We start from the raw sequence: 20,017 nt of genomic DNA on the forward strand, positions 1-20,017 counted from the left end.
TTTTTTTACACATTGTATACTATTTCTTTGAATTTAATTGACTTCATTCTGTCTTTCTAGTGAATACATTTTTTTTTTTTTTTTTTTAAAAAGCACAGTATATTAATTAAAATTCTGTCTGTCATGGTTGTCTATCTTTCTGTCTTTCAGCATTTTGGCAGTCTACAAGAAATGATTTCTCATCACAAGGATAACCCCCTTTTGCTCATTGACAGCAAGAGTCAGGCCAAACACACCACCTACCTCACACATCCTGTACATTTGTAATAAACACATATACATGCATAAATGTATACAATATACATACTCTGACATAACTAGTTAGGCTAACTTGCTCTGAATATCACAAATATAAATGTGTATACTGAAGGTGTAAGCAATATAATTTACAACTATTAATCTTTACGTTCAACGTGTAGAACAGGAATGAACATAATTTTTATTTAAAATGTTTTTTTTTACTGAAATTACTTTACTTGATTAATTACTTTGATGTAATTACTTAAATAAACATTTCTTATTCTAATTGGTAAAACAATCTTGGATTGTCTGATTTTGTAAAGTTTTAGAATCCTTATACATAAGGATGCATGCTAAATTTGACTAAATTCAGCCTCTGGGAGAAAAATAAAATTCAAATTACTTTAACAAATGGAAATATTACAGTTCAGGATTTCCAGTAAAGATGGTGGCCATGATTTCTCTGGTGACTGATCTGAAGCCACAGGGAACTTGTCAAAACTCAGAGCCCTTTTCTGAGTGGACACATCACAGGGAGGTCCAGGATCTTCTCCAATTACCTATTATTTACTATTTACTTGCAAAAGTTAACCAAACTGATAAATACTGAAATAAACTTCTTCAGGCTTGTATGACAAGGAGCAAACTTTCCTTTATTGCAGTAAGACTTCTCCCACAACAACAAACCAAAATGACACCCAAAAGACATGAAGCATCAGTCTCAGTGCAGTCAAGTGCAACATATTACAAAATTTTGACCCTGTGACCTTACTCACACAGATAACTGTGTAATCATTTATCCTCTATTACTTCAGATACAAGGCCATAGTTTTAACACAACTGTATTTGACTGTGATTTTTTTTATTTTTTAAACAAGGAGTGAGACAGATCTCCCTGGTGTTTTATGGACATTTCTGCTTCTCTGATTTTTTTTTTTTTTTTTACTATTTGTATGGTTTGCTAAAAGCAAATAGAATTTTTTTTATTTTTATTTGACTCTAAAAAGGGAAAAAACCTATGTGCATATATAAGCACTTTATCCCATTTTTCTGCACATTCAGCTCCAAACTTGCTCATTTTTGCATCACCCTAATTTAAGTAAAATCGAAAATTTTGTTCTCTAAGTTATATTATTAACCTCACTTTCATGTTATAAGTTAAACAGATGTTATATAAAACTTGGTCTTGTCAACATTTTGGAGAGTATTTTTGTGTTCATTGAGATATTGTTTAAAATGTTACTTTTCAAAGGGGGTGTAATCATTTACGCTGAGCACTGTGTACACAAACACACACACACACACACACATATATATATATATATATAGCAGGTCCTCGGTTTACAACGTCCTCGACCTACGGCGTTTCGTGGTTACGTCGCCATCTCCCATAAATTTAATAGGAAAGAAAAAATAAGAGACCACTGCCCAATCTCCAGATTTGAACCCTATTGAAAACCAAAAAAGCATTAACACAATTTGTTTACAAATTATTTGCATTTTGTTTTATTTGAGTTATTAAAGCTCTGCAAATACTGCATGATCTTGGGGTATTTTGATGTGTTGTCATTTCCTTTAAATATACACTATATACGCACCTGTAAGAAAAAAACATAAGAAACTGATTATTTTGCAGTGGTCTCTTATTTTTTTCCAGAGCTCTGTTTTGTTTCATTTTTTGTAGTGTATATTCTATCTGACAGAGAAGAGAATCTAGATCTGAGTGAAAAGAAAGTCATCTACACAGTGAATGGAGAATCGCTCTGTGCAAACATTATGCACATGATCCAACATGCCATGCAGTCAGTTCCTGAGCTTGACATGATATAAGCTACATGAGCAGGGATGGCCAGACAGAAAGAAGGAGGTCACATTGGCTGTGCAAGCCTACTGGCCTATCAGACACACAATCAGCATAGATGATGGGCTACTCATGAAAGATGATAGCATTATAATTTCTCATGCATTGTGACCAGCAGTGTTGAAACGACTTCATGTGGCACACCAGGGTATACAGTGCTCCTACAGGACTCACTGAAGCAATACATAGCATGGTGGAGGCCTGTAGTTCCTGTCAACAGAGTCTTCCTGAAAATCAGAAGGTCTTATTACTCATCCAGTTCCAGAGGGACCATGGCAGAATATAGCTGCTGACATTTTTGACTTTCAGGGACGAGCATTTCTTCTGATGGTGGACTGTTTTTCTAGAAGTTCTATAGCTGTCAGACAAAACATCAGGCTCACTCATAGTGCAGTTCAAGGCAGTGTTTGTGCCTTAGACCCTGATCACAGATCATGTACTCTTTGCCAGTGCTAAAATGGCTCAATTCACTCATGATCGGGGTTTCAACATCACCCATTCCACCCCAAACTATGCTCAGTCCAATGGTATGGCTGAGCAAGGCATAAAAACTGTTAAAACTATGCTGAAAGCAGCTGCTCAGTCTGTCCCTGACCCTCACCTAGCCTTATTGACTCTTCGCAACTCTCCTGTCAATAGTCTGAAGTATTCTTCAGCCCAGATCCTGATGTGTAGAGTCCTACATCCCACCTTACCGACAAGTAAAGCTGTTCTGAGGCCTTCCACACCTAAGTACATTCAAGTAGCGATGCAGCATTGTCAGTCACAGCAGAAGAGTTGCTATGATAGAACAGCAGCTCTGCTTCCAGTCCTTAGGATGGGACAGAGAGTATATATGAGTGTAGCCTATGGGTTGTAAGGAAGCAGCACAGGATGCAGAAAATATTTTGTAGGGACTTTATTCTGTTGGCTGTCTCTCAGGAGGACAGCGATTGATGGTACTAAGTACTGATAGAAAAATGAATAAAATAACGTAAATCCCCTGTCTCTGTTGTACTTAATTTGACAAAAACAACCTTCAAAGGGTTCAGGGTTCTGAAATAGTAAAATTCAGTCTTTCTGAATTGCACTAAAATAAAATTGAATGGAGTAAAATAAAATAAGATGAAATACAGTAGAGGCTAACGTGAATAAAATGTAAACAGTACATTAGCATAGTATTAAACTTCACAGTCTTTTTGAAAATACTGTTGAGTACAAAAAATATGTTGAGTACAAAAACTAATAATTTTATCAAGGTATGAGATGTTTTAAGAACACTCATAACCGTTTTTAACATGCATATTCCAATGTAAACAGATTTAACTACAACCAGGCAAATGCACTAGGCTTTAAATAAAGAACATTCATTGTACATACCCAGTCCTTGCATGTGTCCCAAAACATGATCACACCCGATCCACCTCACACATGCAACCCGTAAACGTCCTTAAAGTTGACCCATGAAACATTCATTATTAACATACTATGCTCACATACACATTTTATGCAGTTCGTTCATAACTCCTGTAAGAATGTACATTTACCTCGCCAAATTAAGAATAATGGCACCAAACCCAGAGCACTAGTTCACGTTCATTGCTCTGCTCTCCCTGATATCCACGCACATGTGTTACATTCGGAAGCACTGCAAAGCAAGTGCTGCAAACACAGTTTCTTAAAGGGCCCGCAACCAATTTATGCTCAATGTTAAGTTTTGTTAATTTTCTCCACATGGCTACATTCTCTTCTGCTAAATGTCATTGTCCTCAATGATCTAATACTTATTTTTTACTTCTTTAACGGCTTCCCTAAAGAATACACTCCCCAAGCTTGTCAACACTTGTGAAAAGACTTCAAGACTGAGTGAGACTGCATTACATGCGGACCTCCGCTTATTGTAAGGGTTTGAGTGCACACCCGCATTTGCCCTTTTAGTTCTCCTAGGGGTTGGTACAGATTTCTTCAGCACGGTTTCTTCCACACTGAGAGCACTGGTTTCATGCATAAATTGCTTGGTTTCAGTATCCTGCGGTCCAGTATCCTCTAGAATCAATTCGGGCTAAATGACAAGCCTTTCACCTGCTGCTGAAGAGCTTCCAATCTGCTTTGTCTCTTGCAGACTAGGGTAAGTGACTTCTTCTAGCACAACAAAATCAGGATGACTGAACTCCAACTTGCTCGGACTCGGCTTCTCTCTCTTGTTGTGTTTTAGAAGGATGGTTCTCAATAGATTCTGGCTCAGGAGCAGAAGTGACACAGGGTCACAAGTCTGCTCTATGAAGTCTCTTGATAGGACCACCCTCAAGGGGCTCAACGGTATATGTAGTACCTTGCACATCTAGAACCTTGTACACAGTAGAACCCCATGAATCCCGTATCTTATTCCTACCCAAAGGTCGGTGACGCAGATACACTTGTTGACCAACACTGATAATGGCACAATAGACCTTATCATTCAAAGGGGCCAACCTCTCAGCAGCCTTGTGTTCAGCATATTTTCTTGCCTGTTCATGAGCCTCTCTCAATCTATCCTGATGAACCACTAACCAGTCCTGCTTCCTGTCTACAGGTTGCTCGTGACTTAGCAGGGCATCAACTGGATGGTGTGGATGGACTCCAAACAGTAAGTAGTATGGTGAGTATCCAGTGGTTGCATGGGGCATGACGTTGTAGGCATAAACCAACTCAGCTAGGTGTTCTGGCCACCGCCTCTTCTTTTCAGGGGGAAGTGTGCGAAGCAGATCATGAAGCGTTTGGTTAAAGTGATCACACTGAGCGTTACCCTGAGGCCAGTAGGGTGTAGTGCGGGTTTTCTTCACCCCATACATTTTGCACAGCTCAACAACAACTTCGCTCTCAAGATTCCTTCCCTGATCAGAATGCAATCTTTCAGGTACACCATATTTCATAAACCATTCCCTTAACAAGACTTTGGTGGTAGTGTCAACTCTCTGATCACTGGTTGGAAATGCCTGTGTAGATTTGGTAAAAACACCTGTCACAATTAATACATTTTCACAGCCATCAGATGATGGCTCAAGCACTGTAAAATCAACTGCCACTACTTCACGGGGTCTTGATGCAAGAAATGGCTTCATAGGGGCATGTATCCTTGGCTGTGGCATCTTTGTTAGGATGCACCTCTGACACTTTTTGATCCATTGGTCTACATCATTATATATGCCTACCCAGAAACAACATTGCCTCAACAGGCCGATTGTGCGCTCAATCCATTGATGTCACTTATTGTCATGCACACTTTCAAGGACATATTCTTTTAGACATGCGGGTAAGAGCAGCAGACACTCACCATGATGCTGATCGTTCACAACACGATAAAGCAAAGCATCCTGTTCCTATGGCAGGGTATGTATGCTTCCCTGATTGTCACTGTCTGCCTCCTCACCACATTCCAAGGCACGAATCTGTCAGACTCTGTAACACCTTCCGCTAACAGTTACTAAGCCAGGCTCCAGGACTGTCCCTTTACTGATTATGTTACAGATGGCAACACAGTCATCATCCTCGTCCAGAATGGTAGGCTCCCCTGCCAGAGGCCGCCTAGAGAGGGCATCAGCATCTATATTATGTCAGCCTGGGCGGTATTTACCATCAAAGTCAAACACAGATAATTGAGCAACCTCAACTGCACTAAGTTTGGCTGTTATAAGATGGCACAGAGGGTTGTTATTGGTGATAACTACAAACTTAGAACCTAGCAGGTAACCACAAAACTTTTCTGAGACCACCTATTTGAGAGCCAGCAGCTCAAGTTTCATGCTGCTATAGTAACGGTCATTCCTTTCTGCTTTTCGAAGCCTCCTACTTGCAAATGCAATGACCATCTTACAACCACCCTGCTGGTGAAACAGTATTTCCCCTAGGCCTTCATGGCTTGCATCAGTCTCCAAGATAAACGGGAGGCTAAAATCTGCATACCCCACTGGTGGGCCATCAGGGCCAGCAAGGCCTTCTCTGCTGGCCTTAAACAGCAGTGATCTGAATCACTAACTTGCATTTTAATATATTTAATATATTTTTCCATGAATGTGTATTAAATTATTCCCAATAGTCTATTCTCTACATTTCATAGCTTTTCTCTCGGTTGCACTGCTTCCAGTAGTGTATATTTATGATAAGAATATTTATCCAATCATATTTCAGCCAGTGGCTGACATCATGTGTTGCCAGAGTGAAAATCTGCCTTAAGGCCTTCAGAATCAATAGTGCAGGCACCTGTAGCTTACAATAAGTGGCAATGAAATTGTTCCATTAACCAATCAGAATATCGAGTTGGCGTCACTGGGCCATCTAGCAAGCATACGATTACGTCAGCAATTTCCCGTCCTTTGATTGGATAATTGGAGTAGTCAGAGGCAGGGAAATGCACATATACATTGTTTCTATATTTGCTGCATCTCATTTCGGATGCTGCATCCTCTGGAGATTGCAGTTTGCTGCATACTTCATAAAGAATGACTTCTTTGAGAAAAGTAACCGTAATAAAATTGACTTCCTTGTGCAGTGTGAAATACTATAGCCTAATTTCTTTTTTTACTTTGCTATTTAACGGTTGATTAGTATCTATTGCTGTGGCATCCAGGGGCAGTTCTAGAATTTTTATTTAAGGGGGGCTCAGCCCCCAATGAGGGTATAATAGTAAAAAATAAATAAATAAAATAAATAAAATGACTAACAGGGTAGGATGGTAAACTTATTGCAGCATTCCACTTTATTGCATAGATGTGTATAACATTTGAGTACCGAACAAGCCAAATACGAGTCTTCCTGAACACACACACACACACTTGTCTCTGATCCTTGCTGCTGTGGTCTGCGGATTGTAGAATATGCTTAAAGACGGGGAGGAGCCGAAGTCTGCTGCCGTTTTCATATGAAATTTAAAGGGGACTGAGGCAATAACAAATTTGTGTACAGTAGAATGTAGATGTAGAATCGCAGAATTTTAGGAGGGCTGAGTAGAAAATGGCCTAGCGATGCCCATGGTGGCGTCATAATGATGGTATAGAGGTGGATTAATTCAGAAAGGACACTAGTGAAGGCCTAGGTGTGAAATGCATGGCCTGCCACTGGCATACCCTAATACAGTACAGGAGAAGAGGTAAGTTTCTCTTTCAGTACCTCAAATGCTGATTGACACTCATGATCACAAAGCACAGAAATCCTTCTTCCCTTGGCTGAATTGAGTAATACTCAGACTCACTAAGCCATGAAGGGGCCCAGCAATTCTAGAAAAACCCTCTATGAACTTTCTGTAATAACTACAGAATCCTAAGAAGGAGCGCAGTTCCTTTACTATTTTGGGGACCTTCCATTCCCTTACCACCTCAATTTTCCCTGGATCCATAGCAATTCCTTGAGCTGAGACTTGATGACCAAAGAAGATTACTTCCTGCTGCAGTAAGTGGCATTTCTGCAGCCTGACTTTGAGACCTGTTTCCTTCAGCCTTTTAAAGACTATTTCCAACCTCTATGAGTGCCCTGGGAATGTGGGTGCGTACACGAGTATGTCATCCAGATACACTAGCATGATTTGAAAAATTAGATCACCCATTGTAGTCTGCATAAGGCGTTGAAATGTTGATGGCCCATTACAAACCCCAAAAGGCATACGGCAGTACTCAAAAATGAAGTGCATCAAAGCTCTCATCGATCCTAGGTAAATGGAATGCATCTCGTCATGTCTTGGAGTTTAACTGTCTATAATCAATGCATAGCCTAAGGCTACCATCTGTTTTCCTCACTAGTACAATTGGTAAAGCATAAGCACTAGTGCTCTCTTGGATCACTCCTTTCTTGAGAAGCTTACTGATATGCTCTCTAACTTCCTTGTACTGAGTGGGTGGGATACGCCTGTAAGGCTGCATCACTGGGACATCATCGGTTACATGGATCTCTTGTTGCACCCTATCAGTAAAACCAAGGTCTTCATCCTCAAGAGCGAACACATCAGAAAACCACATTAACAAATCACCCAGCTCTGCTTGCTGCTCAAGGGTACCCCCGATATGGAGCTTGCTGAGGAATTCTTTCGAGCTGTTCTCCAATAACTGATTGTTCTTGGTGTTAACCATGATTTTCTCAATATCAGCTGAAATACGCTGGAACTTAACCTCACATATCTCATTTAATTTAAACTTCTCAACGTGAGTCACAGTCCCAAGCCTGGTTCGGGCCCACAACCATATGTCCTCCAGGGAAAGGTTTACCACTTGCACAGGGAACAACGGTTTCCCTGCGGCCACCAGACAGGGAACAATAATCAATCCACCTGGTAGCAGTACATTCAGGGGCTCTAGCAGGAAGTCAGATGAGCCATCATGCGACATATGTTTTGTGCTTTTAGCCATCGCCGTCGCAACTGAAGAAGCAGGTATGTGTACCATGTCTTCTCCAGCTAAACAAACAGCTGTTCTCTTTTCTTGGCTACTGGCATGGTGCAGTTGTTGAAATGCCTCCCTCCAATTAGACTGCAATTTCCCACCAAGGGTGGTGTCAAACTCTGCAAGTACTAGTTGTCTGCATCTGCTGATAATATTCATGCCAATTAGTGCTGGCACAAGAGGGGAGTTCAGTGTGTCTTTGACCACGAAGAAACCGCTTTCAGGAAGGACAATACCCATGGTTTCAACTTTCAACTCAAGGTAACCGAGATAAGGTATGTCCAAACCATTGGCAGCAGTTATCTTCAGCCAGCCTGCTGTTGAGAGTATATCTTTATCCTCACCAAACAGGTGTTCCCTGAAGAAACTCTCAAAAATAGTGCTGACTTGGCTTCCTGTATCCAGCAGACAAGCGGCACTCACCCCATTTATTTTGAGATTAGCAAGGACATTTTCCCACAGCACGATCAAGTAGTCACGACTAGTATCCACACTAGTTAAGCCAATGGGCTGCCCTTGCATTGCCTGGCTTACACCAACTGTGGGTGGGTGTTTCCCTGGGGTCCAGAGCTAGTAGCTTGCTTGGTAACAGCCTGCTTTTTCCTCCTCACACACCTCCTAGCAATGTGTCCTACACCATTACACCGGAAACAAATTGGCTGCCCATCATATGTAAACCTTGGCTGCACCTTGGGGTTGCTTTTGGTTACAGGCTCTGAATTGATGCACTGTGTAGTGAGTTTCTCCATAGCTTGGGTGAGCTCTCCTATAGCCCTTCCTTGTTCTGCTACGATTTTCAAAACTTCTTCAAAACTAACTGTTTTTGTCTCAGGTGCAAAAGCAGCACACTGGGCTTCAGCTGTCTTGGACACAACACTTCAATTGTTGATTATTTTTGGGACATGAGGCTTGGGATCTTCTAAAGACCACATGAGAGCTTCATCTCACACTTCAATAAGTGTTGATTCTGGCCTGTCTCTAGCCAGCTTCTGAAGGTCTCTCCTAAGGCTAGGGTCCCTAATGCCCTCAATGAATTGGTCTCAATTTGCCATCCTCTCATTGGCCATTGCATTTGGTGAATGTTTCTGGATAGAATTCAGAATCTGGGACAGTGCATGTGAGTAGGCATGAATATCCTCCCCTTTTAGTTGTTTACGGCTATAGAAGGTTTGCAATAACTGAGATACACTGTGATTTTCTCGGAAAGCTGCTCTCAGATATTCAAAAACGTCACGTGGGCACTTTCAATCATTCCCTATTCGCATTCTGACCTCCTCTAAAGCTGCCCCCTTTAAAAGTGACAGGACAAAGTCTAATTGGTCCTCTGTAGTCTGACTTCTATCAGGTATCACTCTCTCTACTTCTTCAATAAACACATCAACATCTCTCCCATCTTTGTTAAAATCACCACTGAACGGTTGTATCAGACGTTCTCTCGGTACATAAACATATGAACTGGTTGGCTCCCTGCTCAAGTTAGCAATTGCTGCCATAGTCTTCTCATGCTTCGTGTTAAGCTCCTGAATTTGTTCGTGCAGGTCATGCCTATTACTACTTGCGCCATGTTCATCCCTGTACTCATCACCCTGTAAAACTGGAGCCTCATCTAGTTGTGACATTTTCTAAAATTTTCTCCAGTTTAACAAATGAAAACAGTTGCTTTGGTCAAGAATAGTCTCTGAATCAGTTTGGAATTGTTTGAAAGTCAAAGGAGATGTTCTCAACTGCTCCTAGAATACTTCTGTCCTCCCTTTTAGACAGTCCCTTGATAGGTGTCGCCACAGAAAGCACACTGCAGTCGGCTGTGGATAAGGCACTCTTTGTCCCTTCACCTAGCAGTACCATCACCAGGTCAACTCCAGCTGCCTGATGTCTGTTCGCTGTACAAATGCACCCAGGAAGTTAGCCTCCACTTTGTTTTCCACTGGCACTTATCTTCACCTCTACCGTATTTCAAAATGAATAAAAGAAATGACCTATAGGCTCCCAGTCAAATACCCCACTCCTTGTACCAAAATATAGCCTATGGGTTGTAAGGAAGCAGCACAGGATACAGAAAATATTTTGTAGGGGCTTTATTCTGACAGCTGTCTCTCAGGAGGACAGTGATCGATGGGAGTAAGTACTGATAATAAAAAAAAAGAATAAAATAACATAAATCCCCTGTCTCTGTTGTACTTAATTTGACAAAAATAACCTTCAAAGTGTTCAGGGTTCTGATATAGGAAAATTCAGTCTTTCTGAATTGCACTAAAATGAAATTGGAGTAAAATAAAAATATGATGAAATACGGTACAGACTAACATGTAAATAAAATGTAAACAGTATATTAGCCTACCATTAAACTCCAGTCTTTTTGAAAATACATGTTGAGTACAAAAAAACAACATAGGCTTCAAATAAAGAAACTGAAACTTCATTAACATTCATTGTACATACCCAGTACTTGCACATGTCCCAAAACATGATCAAACCCGATCCACCTCACAGATGCATTCCTGTGAGAATGTACATTTACCTCGCCAAATTAAGAATAATGGCACCAAACCCAGAGCACTAGTTCACGTTCGTTGCACTGCTCTCCCTGACATCCATGCACGTGTTACATCTGGAAGCACCGCAAAGCAAGTGCTGCAAACACAGTTTCTTAAAGGGCCCGCAACTAATTTATGCTCAACGTTAAGTTTTGTTAATTTTCTCCACTTAGCTACATGAGAATCAAAATACATGGCAACCAGCTATGGTTGTCAGAATCAGAGATGAGCCCCGCTCATACAATGTAATCACATTGCACAATCTACCGCAGAAACAGGCCTCGGACAGGCTCAGACCTGACAGGTCAGTCATACATGATACACAATCCGGTTGCCCCATGTACAGTGATGATGACCTGTGTGACAATACAATCCTTGAGCCTATTCAAACTGAGCCGCCCCAACATGAGGAAGAGAATACTGTCCCTGGTTCTCGACGCACAAGAGCTGGATGTACCATCAGACAACCTCCATGGTTAAAAAATTATGTTCTTACTTAAGTGTGTTTGATTAGTGTTTATATTTCTTGTTCATAGCAAATGATTACTTATACACTGCTAGTGTTTATAGCATACTGTCCTTGTTTCAAATTTGATTAATATGTTTTTCAAAGCTTAAGAAGGGGGGTGTAGTGTATATGCAGTGAATGGTTTAGCCTAGGGCACCCCCACACTGTTTCAGTTTGTGTGACAAGTAAAGAAGAAGCCAATGTGCGAACTCTGTTGTGCGTGTTGTAACAGCCATCTAATGTGTTGCTCCTTTTAATGTGTTGTTGTGCCTTTAAGATGATGACTCCCGACAGGTGTGTGTGCTGAAGAGCTTCTGGAGAGAAGAGAGTGTGCGTGTAGAGAGAGATGGTCACTCTGCCTCTGAGTTCTTCTTGTTTTTCTCTTTATTTCATGTAATTTTGTTTTGTATTTTTGGCGTTGCCAGAGTGGTGTACTTGCATGTGTTCACTTTACATGTATGTGAGTGGCACCAGCAGAGACATAAAGACTCCTGAGCTGTCTAGAGTTTTTCTTTTTATTTCCAAGTTCATATTGACGAGATAAGACTCTCTCTGGCAGACATCACAAATTGGTTCATTTGAATCCTTGGTCCACACCTCCTATTCAGCTCGCAGATGGTGCTTCCTGTTGCCAAGTGGCCTTTCTTCTCCTGTCATTCTGGGAATGGACGTTATGTTAAGGTCTTCGGTCACACACCATGTTCCTTCCAGGACGGTGGTGCATGGGGATAACCCAGTGCCCACTGAAGGGTTTGAAGGTGCTGATTTAACATCTAGTCACGATTTGATGTGCTTGGGGTTCTTCTACCCAATCTGTGAAAGTTGGCGAAGTTTCGCTGAATGGTGACCAGAAAAACAAGTTAGCTGAACTGCTTGAGATGTTTATTTGATGGACATTTAGGACACACCTCACTTGTAGAGCATGAAATCAACACTGGTAATGCAAGGCCAGTCCACCTTGCCCCTTATCATAACTTATAGAACTTACTGAGCCCCAAATCAAGGACATGTTAAGGGAGGGGATAATTGAGCCTGCCTCTGGTCCATGGGCTGCTCCAGTCATAATTGTCCCAAAGCAGTCAGGGAAGCTCAGGTTCTGTGTAGAACTTATGCTAAATAAGCTAACAGTCAAAGACTCCTTTCCTCTCCCGAGAATTGACAAATCTCTTGATTTTCTTTGCTAGAGGTACTTTTGTTTCCACTATTGACCTGGCCAGAGGCTACTGGCAGGTTGCGGTGGCAGAGAACTCAAGACAGAAAACTGCTTTCATCTCCCACTGCAAGTTATTTCAGTTCTGGGTTTTACCTTTTGGGTTATGCAACACGCCGGCAACTTTCCAAAGGCTCATGAACACTGTCCTGGTGGGCCTCATTTACAAGTCTTGTGCTGTCTACTTGGATGATATTGTTTTGGCATTGCCTACTTTTGAACAGCACCTTGTTGATCTTTGAGAAGTTCTCATGAGACTGGACTCTGCAGGGTTGTCTGTTAAGCATGACAAATGCCAGTTCTGCAGAAATGAACTCTCATTCCTTGGTTACAACCTCACTGTGAATGGTATCCTATCAAATGAAGACATGAGGATTTTAGAACCCCTACTTACGTCAAGCAAGTCAGACAGTTCCTAGGACTGACCAGCTATTATAGACACTTTATCCATGATTACGCCTGCCATGCGGAGCCCCTTTTTGCTCTTACCAGATCAGATGTTCCCTTTGTGTGGTCGAGTGCATGTCAGGCTGCCATGGATTTTCTCAAAGACAAGCTCACTTCAGCTCCTGTTTTGAGTTTTCCGGACTTCCATTCTTTCTCCATACTGATGCATGTAATTTAGCCCTTGGTGCTGCCCTAATGCAGAGAGATAGCAGTGGCAGAGATGTTGTGGTGGCCTATGCGAGCCATGTTCTTCATAAAGTTGAGAGGCTAAATTCTACTCTAGAAAAGGAGTGTTTGAAATCTGTGCTTATGTTGGTAACAAACACACTGCTTGGGATCGCTACTTACCCCAAATTTGCTTTGCCCTGAGAACGTCACCACACGAAAGCACAGGCCATAGTCCGTCCATGTTGTTGTATGGGCATGAGTTGAATAATCACTCAGCCAAGCTGTGATGGGACAGATGAACCAGGTGTTCCTTACCCTGAAAGCTTGCAGTTCTCGATCAGAGAGGCTCAAGATCATGCACTGTCCATTTTAAATGACAGCCCTGCTAAAAGGAAAAAGTATTACTAGTTTCGTACTCTGTGGATGAACTGGTCAGGGTGAAGTCTCTCTGGCAAACTTCACTGCTAAATTAGCACCTATTTATACTGGCCCTTATCTTTTAGCACAAAAGCTGTCTCTTTTATTCTGTTCATCTTTTATAAGTGTGCCACAACAAACATGTTTTAGTTTAACTATTGACATGTATGCCAATGTGAACCTTATTGTTACACACCCCTATGGTTCTATTTTCTTTTTCAATTTTTAATGTATGAGGTTGTTTAAGCCGCTGTGCTCACTTTACATGTATGTGAGTGGCACCAGCAGAGACATAAAGACTCCTGAACTGGACCTGAAAGCTGTCTAGAGTTTTTCTTTTTCTTTCCAAGTTCATCTTGACCGGGTAAGACTCTCTCTGGCAGATGTCACGGTGTGTTATTGGTAACAAGGAGCTGAACACAAGATACAACAGCCAGCTTCCTAGATCGTCTCTGCAGCTTTGAGCATCCATTTGCTCTCTCAATGATAAGGCCTCTACTTGGGATGCTTCCACTCAAACCATGCCAGTGCCTGCAACTTCACAGCCTACTTCATCTACTCCATCTCCTCATTCAACATTGGTTCACTTGGCCCTACCAATGATTGCAATGAAGTCATTGATCTCACTTCTGAGTCAACTGAGCCTGCCCTCTCCTACCATTCACCAGATTACTCTCCAACCCCTCCTGTACTTCCCTCAAGTCCTAAATGTGAATGCCCTGCCTGTGCACAGTACTTGGCTGATAAGTAATTTAAGATAAGTAATTTAAAGATAATTTGTTTGTATTAGCTTCTTAGAGCATTTGAAAAGTCCTCTACCCATTGAATGAGCTCTGCTCAGGTCTGGGGCAATGAAGTTTTGAAACAATGAAACAATATAATCCAGAAAGCTCACCAAGCAGTGGCGATATATCACCCCTAATCAGACAGAAGCCATGGGCAGACAAAAGCATCCTTGATGCTCTGAGATCTTGCAATGCTATAGGATGGTGCTCACCATTGGGAACAATCACAGTTCCAACAGAATAGTTCTAGAAGCCTGCAACAGGGACTGAGATTTACACTATAACAGACTATCAAAAAACATTGTTCAAAAGGGTAAATGTGGACACATCTGGCAGAACAGTTAAACAGTTTTTTTATGTTTACTAAGAGTCTGCAAACAGTGCTAATGGTACTAACAGTGATAGGAGTGCTCACAGCAATAATGGTGCTGTTTGCAGCATGCATGTTTCGTATGTTAGAGTTTTCCTCATCTCAGCAAATGACATGAGGAAGGTTTTCAGGAGAGTGAACCTCAGGAAGGCAGCCAGACCAGACAGCATGTCAGGTTGGGTCTTTAGAGCTTGTGCCCACCAGCAAGCATGAGTGCTCCCACTCTCCCTGATCCATCTTGACATAAGGAAGAGCAATTATGTAAAATTGTAGTTTGTTGACCACAACTTTTGGCTATTGGATGCTTTCACTGTATGTCTTTGGTCACTATCTATATCTATACACTTCAGAATTCACCATACATCTCTCTACTCTTACAACAATGACACCTGTGATATTTTCATTGGCAGCCATACTTGCCCATTGCATAATACTGCCTCCAGCCTATCTGATAGATGAAGTGGTATGTTTGGATCATGAATGCTCACTTTCCTTCTTCATACTCTTCTCTTTCCAACCTTCTGCTACAAGTTAACCCTCCTATTAACCTTGGGGTCAATTTGACTCCATTCAATGTGTCTCAAAATCATGACAGTTTTTTTTTTGCTTAATAATTAAGTACTTTTCTTAAATTAATGTGGACAACTAGGTAAACATAAAATTGTCATAATGGTCTGTTTTCAATGTCCTGTACACATTTTGCAGCATCAGTGATCTTTAGGGTCAGATTGACCCCATGCAGTTTTAGCTGTATAATTTTTTTTTTACATACATCTGTTCTGGATGTTTTGGATGGTATTGAGGTCACTATAACATGCAATTTTATAATCTTCAAGAACTTCCCTCTGTTTTAAAACCTAAGCTGAAAGCATCCATACATGTAGTATTGCGAGAACAAATGAGACATGACATGACATGTGAGGGGAGGGTGAAACACATTTTTACAAAAATAGTGATATTTCTAAAAAGAAATACACTCTTAGTGTTGACCCTCCTGTTGTCTTTCAACCACCAGCAGACACATTACATTCCAAAAATGAAAATTTATCCCCTCCCCACTTGAATGACAGGTACAGTTGTTGCTAATGTCATCAAAATGGCTCCAAGCCCCACCAAATATGCTGTCAGGCATGTCCCAAATATACTAATCTGACGTTTGAGCTCTTCATAAAAACCTTAACTGAAAATAACTGGCTATATATCCAGCCAACATGTCTCTAAAGACAATTTATATTTTCTTCCATGTCATAGATTTTGATAGCAAAGAAACAAGGCAAGGCTGACAAGAGTATGACAAACTTAAAACAAATTATAATGTATGGGACAAGTGTCCAATAGGTCCAGTGATTACCCTTTATTTTGCAATACAGGTCCCTATGGCACTTTTGATAAACGTCAAACAGGTCAAATACAGTATTACAATATGGGCAGCATGTGCTGAACAGTCCAGCTATGCCTGGAATATGCAGGTGTACAATGGCAAGTCCCCTGGGGAAGCAAAATCCTGACAGAAGGATGATACTAGACATGGCTGATGGACTGATTGGCCATCACATTACAAGTGATAATTTCTTCACATCATATGTCCTGAGTAAGGAATTGCTGAAAAGGAAGGTTACCATATCCACAAAAAAGCATTTCTAAGACCAACAAAACCTATGCAAAATGCAAGAAATACACTGTAAGGAGCACACACAGGCTCTCTGCACATCGTGTGCACAGCAGTGCAGACAAAAGGCTGGACTGTACCTTCTAGTGGTCTGTAGAAAATATTAAAACGTTGTTCATATTTTGTCAAAATCATTTTTACAAATACAGTGAAATCTTGACTTACGAGTGACTCAACTTACGAGTTTTCTGAGATACGAGCCGTCGCTCGGTCGATTTTTTGCTTTAAGATACAAGCCAAGATCTGAGTCACGAGCGAGCGAGCTTGCATCACCTGCCACTTGGTAGCCCAGCGAGTGGTCAGTTCACGTGGTTACCTCTCCAGGTTGTGCGTTGGCGCTGTGTAACGACACTTCCTCACTTATTTTACAAACATTTTGAAAGTGAGGAAGAAACAAACCTCCTTGGACAGGTTTTTATTGAAACACCCTGCAAGTGAAAGCAAGGAAAGTGTGGCGAAAAAGGCAAAGGATTTCAATTTCAATTCATTTGTATAGCACTTTAAACAATGGACATTGTCTCAAAGCAGCATTACAGAAGTATAGAAACAGAGAAGTCCTCATTGTGTTTCTCTGGTATTGTGGTGGCCATTACCTCCTGTTTACAGCTCACCTGGGTTTAACTTTTAATAGTAGAGAGTAAAAAACGTCTGTCTCCAACATGGCCAAACCCAGTGTTTTTTAACATCACAATCAAAGTGCTGGGTGGATTGTGATGGAGCTGAGAGCAGATGTGGTCCCTAAGCCTGCTGAAAACTTTCTAGCACTGTGCACTGGAGAGAAAGGTTTCGGCAACAAAGGTTCTGGCTTCCACAGCGTTATCCCAGGGTTATGTCAAAGTGATGACTTCACGAATCACAACAGAACTGGTGGAATGTCCATCTATGGCAACAAGTTTGCAGATGAGAACTCTCTGAAGCATGTCAATACAGGAGCTGGTATTCAAGTTCTTCGTTCAAGTGCTTTCAAGTTCTTTATCTGCACTGCAAAAACCAGCTGGCTGGATGGCAAGCAGGTTGTGTTTGGGAGCATGGTTGAGGGCATGTGCCAGGGCTATCGAAAGCAAAAGACAGATTTTGCAAAATTTTTACCAAGGATTGGACAAGACATCTATCACTATATATATGGGAAGTAGGAAAATGTGTATCTAATTTTATTTCTTGTGCATGTGTGGAGTTCAGTTCACTTTAGACCTAGGAAAATAACAAAAAGAGTAATTGGCAAGCAAGAAAATGGAATTCATTCAACATTACTTTGAGGAAACACATTCATATGCCATGATTTTGGATATGCTGATAGCGTATAATGGCATACAGATGAGTTTACGATCTTTAAAAACACACCTGAAGAACACAGGTATGTTTAGAAGACAAAACTATTCCAGATTAAATGATGTAAGGAATGCTATAAGAGCAGAGCTGCATGGACCAGGACAGTTGTTTGGTTCCCAGACAATGTGATTAGCACTTCAGCAGAAACACAAGTTGTGTGTTAAATGAGACTATGTTATGCGGTTGCTGCAAGAGCTTAACCCACAAGGGACAGAACAGAGGACACGTCGTAGATTTGTTCGACGTTCTTGTCACTCTATGGGACCAAACTATCTGTGGCATGTGGATGGTTACAATAAATTAAAGCTGTTTGGTTTCGCTGTATTTGGATGCATTGACGGCTTTTCGAGAAGCGTCCTGTGGCTTAATTGCGGACCAACAAACAATGATCCTGCTGTTATTGCACACAACTACATTACCACTGTACAACATGTTGGAGTTGTTCCCACGAGACTACGAACTGACTATAAAACAGAAAATGGTACATTTTACATACAGTGCATACTCCGTCATCAACATGCAGACTACTATGCAAGCTCAAGAAGCCACATGTATGGTACATAAGGTTTGTGTTGATTTCATATTCTTAAGGTTTTGACCAGGTCAGTGGTGGTTTGTTTGATGCCTTAGTTATACTATTACAACTAGTACATTGTAACATTTATTTCAATTGTCACACACAAAATTACTTAAAAGCAAATGATTGTATCATTTGATTTTTGAATCTGGAATTTTTGTGTTGCAGGGCTCAGTTCTGGATAGTCATCTTTGGGGATCTCAGAAATGAAGGACATTTCAAAGGCAGCAATGAACATTGCAATGTGCCCTGAATTGTATTATCTACCACACAGGTCAGAAAATCATATCTATAAAAATGCATTTCATAATTGATCTAAAGATAAGCTTGTTTAAAATAAACTACTACAACTACAAAGGTCACATTGTAAAAATGTGTCTGCTAAATACATTTACACAGAAATCTTCTCGCATGTCAGGATCAAGGGACTGTGGCTTTACAGTTGACGAGGTTGTGTTAGGTGCTTTTCCTGAATCAAGACTGACAACTCAGTTATGTGGTGATAAGAACATTCATGAACATCTAGAATTTGTGGCCAGAGAATTGGCAGAAAGCATTACAACTTTACTTAACAATGACGTAAACAGGAAGTCTCTGAACGTGGGTTTCCTCAAAGATGAAGAAAGCTGAAAAAGGAATACACAACATATGGTGTCAATTTCACATCTGTATACTGGTCCATCTGTGTATTGTGGTTATAAACAAAAATAAAAAATAAATGTGAATCATACAACTTAATACACAATTTTACAAAATATGAATATAAAGAAAGTAAAATTATGAGTAAAAAATAATAGTGCAAGCAAGCATCAGAGGAAGTTAACTATGAAAAAAAACTATTAATTTTAAATCTGATTATTTTGTTCTTGTTAAGTTTTTATTGCACATATTTTTTCTCTTATGACCATGAAACTCATGAAGTTTGAAACTCATGAAGAATGAAACATTTTGATTTAAGGCTATTTAAATACATCCAAAACCTGGACAATTCTGGACTCCGAAATCAATCTGAGCCTTAAAAAGACTGTATGGGTCCAAGAGTGGTACTTTGTACATGTATTTGCCATTGGGAAGGGTGAACTGACAAGAAACACAATGCATCGTAGTGGTTGTCCAGCAGGTGGAAGTGAAGTCAAGACAGAAGCAAACATTAGCATTCAGTGACACTTCAGTCTGGTGTTCTAAAATGACAAAAAAAAAATAATTATGGAATTTCAAAGATGAATTTTCATTAAAGAAATAATTCAACTAAAAATTACTTTACGGCTTACTTTCTTCTATCGGTTTAAAGATTGGTTTAAAGTTCACCAAAAATAGAAATCTGTTTGTTAGAGTACAAATAATAAACCTTCAGAGTTGAGGAGATAGTCTGACCAAAAGCAAAGTGCCTTAGATTCTTTTTGCCTCTGGTTGCTACCTGCTGGGCTGAGTTATGCTTTGAAGAGGTTTTCCAAATCGTGTTGCTATCAGATCCGTCTGAGGAAAGAAGCCAAAACATTGGGATGCTTCTGGAGGG

The 20,017-nt window shown here is 40.6% G+C and overlaps 2 protein-coding genes across 5 annotated transcripts in view; one reads left to right on the forward strand and one right to left on the reverse strand.

Annotated features, from left to right (window-relative positions):
• Nucleotides 1–1,326, forward strand: part of si:dkeyp-117b11.1 (B-cell linker protein) — a 55,435-nt gene extending 54,109 nt beyond the window's left edge. For all 4 annotated transcript variants that reach the window (XM_058390174.1, XM_058390175.1, XM_058390173.1 and 1 more), the window contains one exon: nt 151–1,326. In XM_058390174.1, the coding sequence (XP_058246157.1) occupies nt 151–194 (44 nt within the window). In that variant the 3' untranslated portion in view covers nt 195–1,326. The remainder of the gene's footprint in view (nt 1–150) is intronic.
• LOC131353269 (uncharacterized) overlaps nt 1–20,017 on the reverse strand; it is a 230,517-nt gene that overhangs the window by 69,043 nt on the left and 141,457 nt on the right. The gene's annotated exons all lie outside the window — the stretch shown is intronic.

The sequence above is a fragment of the Hemibagrus wyckioides genome, linkage group LG05 (genome assembly GCF_019097595.1).
Source record: "Hemibagrus wyckioides isolate EC202008001 linkage group LG05, SWU_Hwy_1.0, whole genome shotgun sequence".
NCBI lineage: Eukaryota > Metazoa > Chordata > Actinopteri > Siluriformes > Bagridae > Hemibagrus > Hemibagrus wyckioides.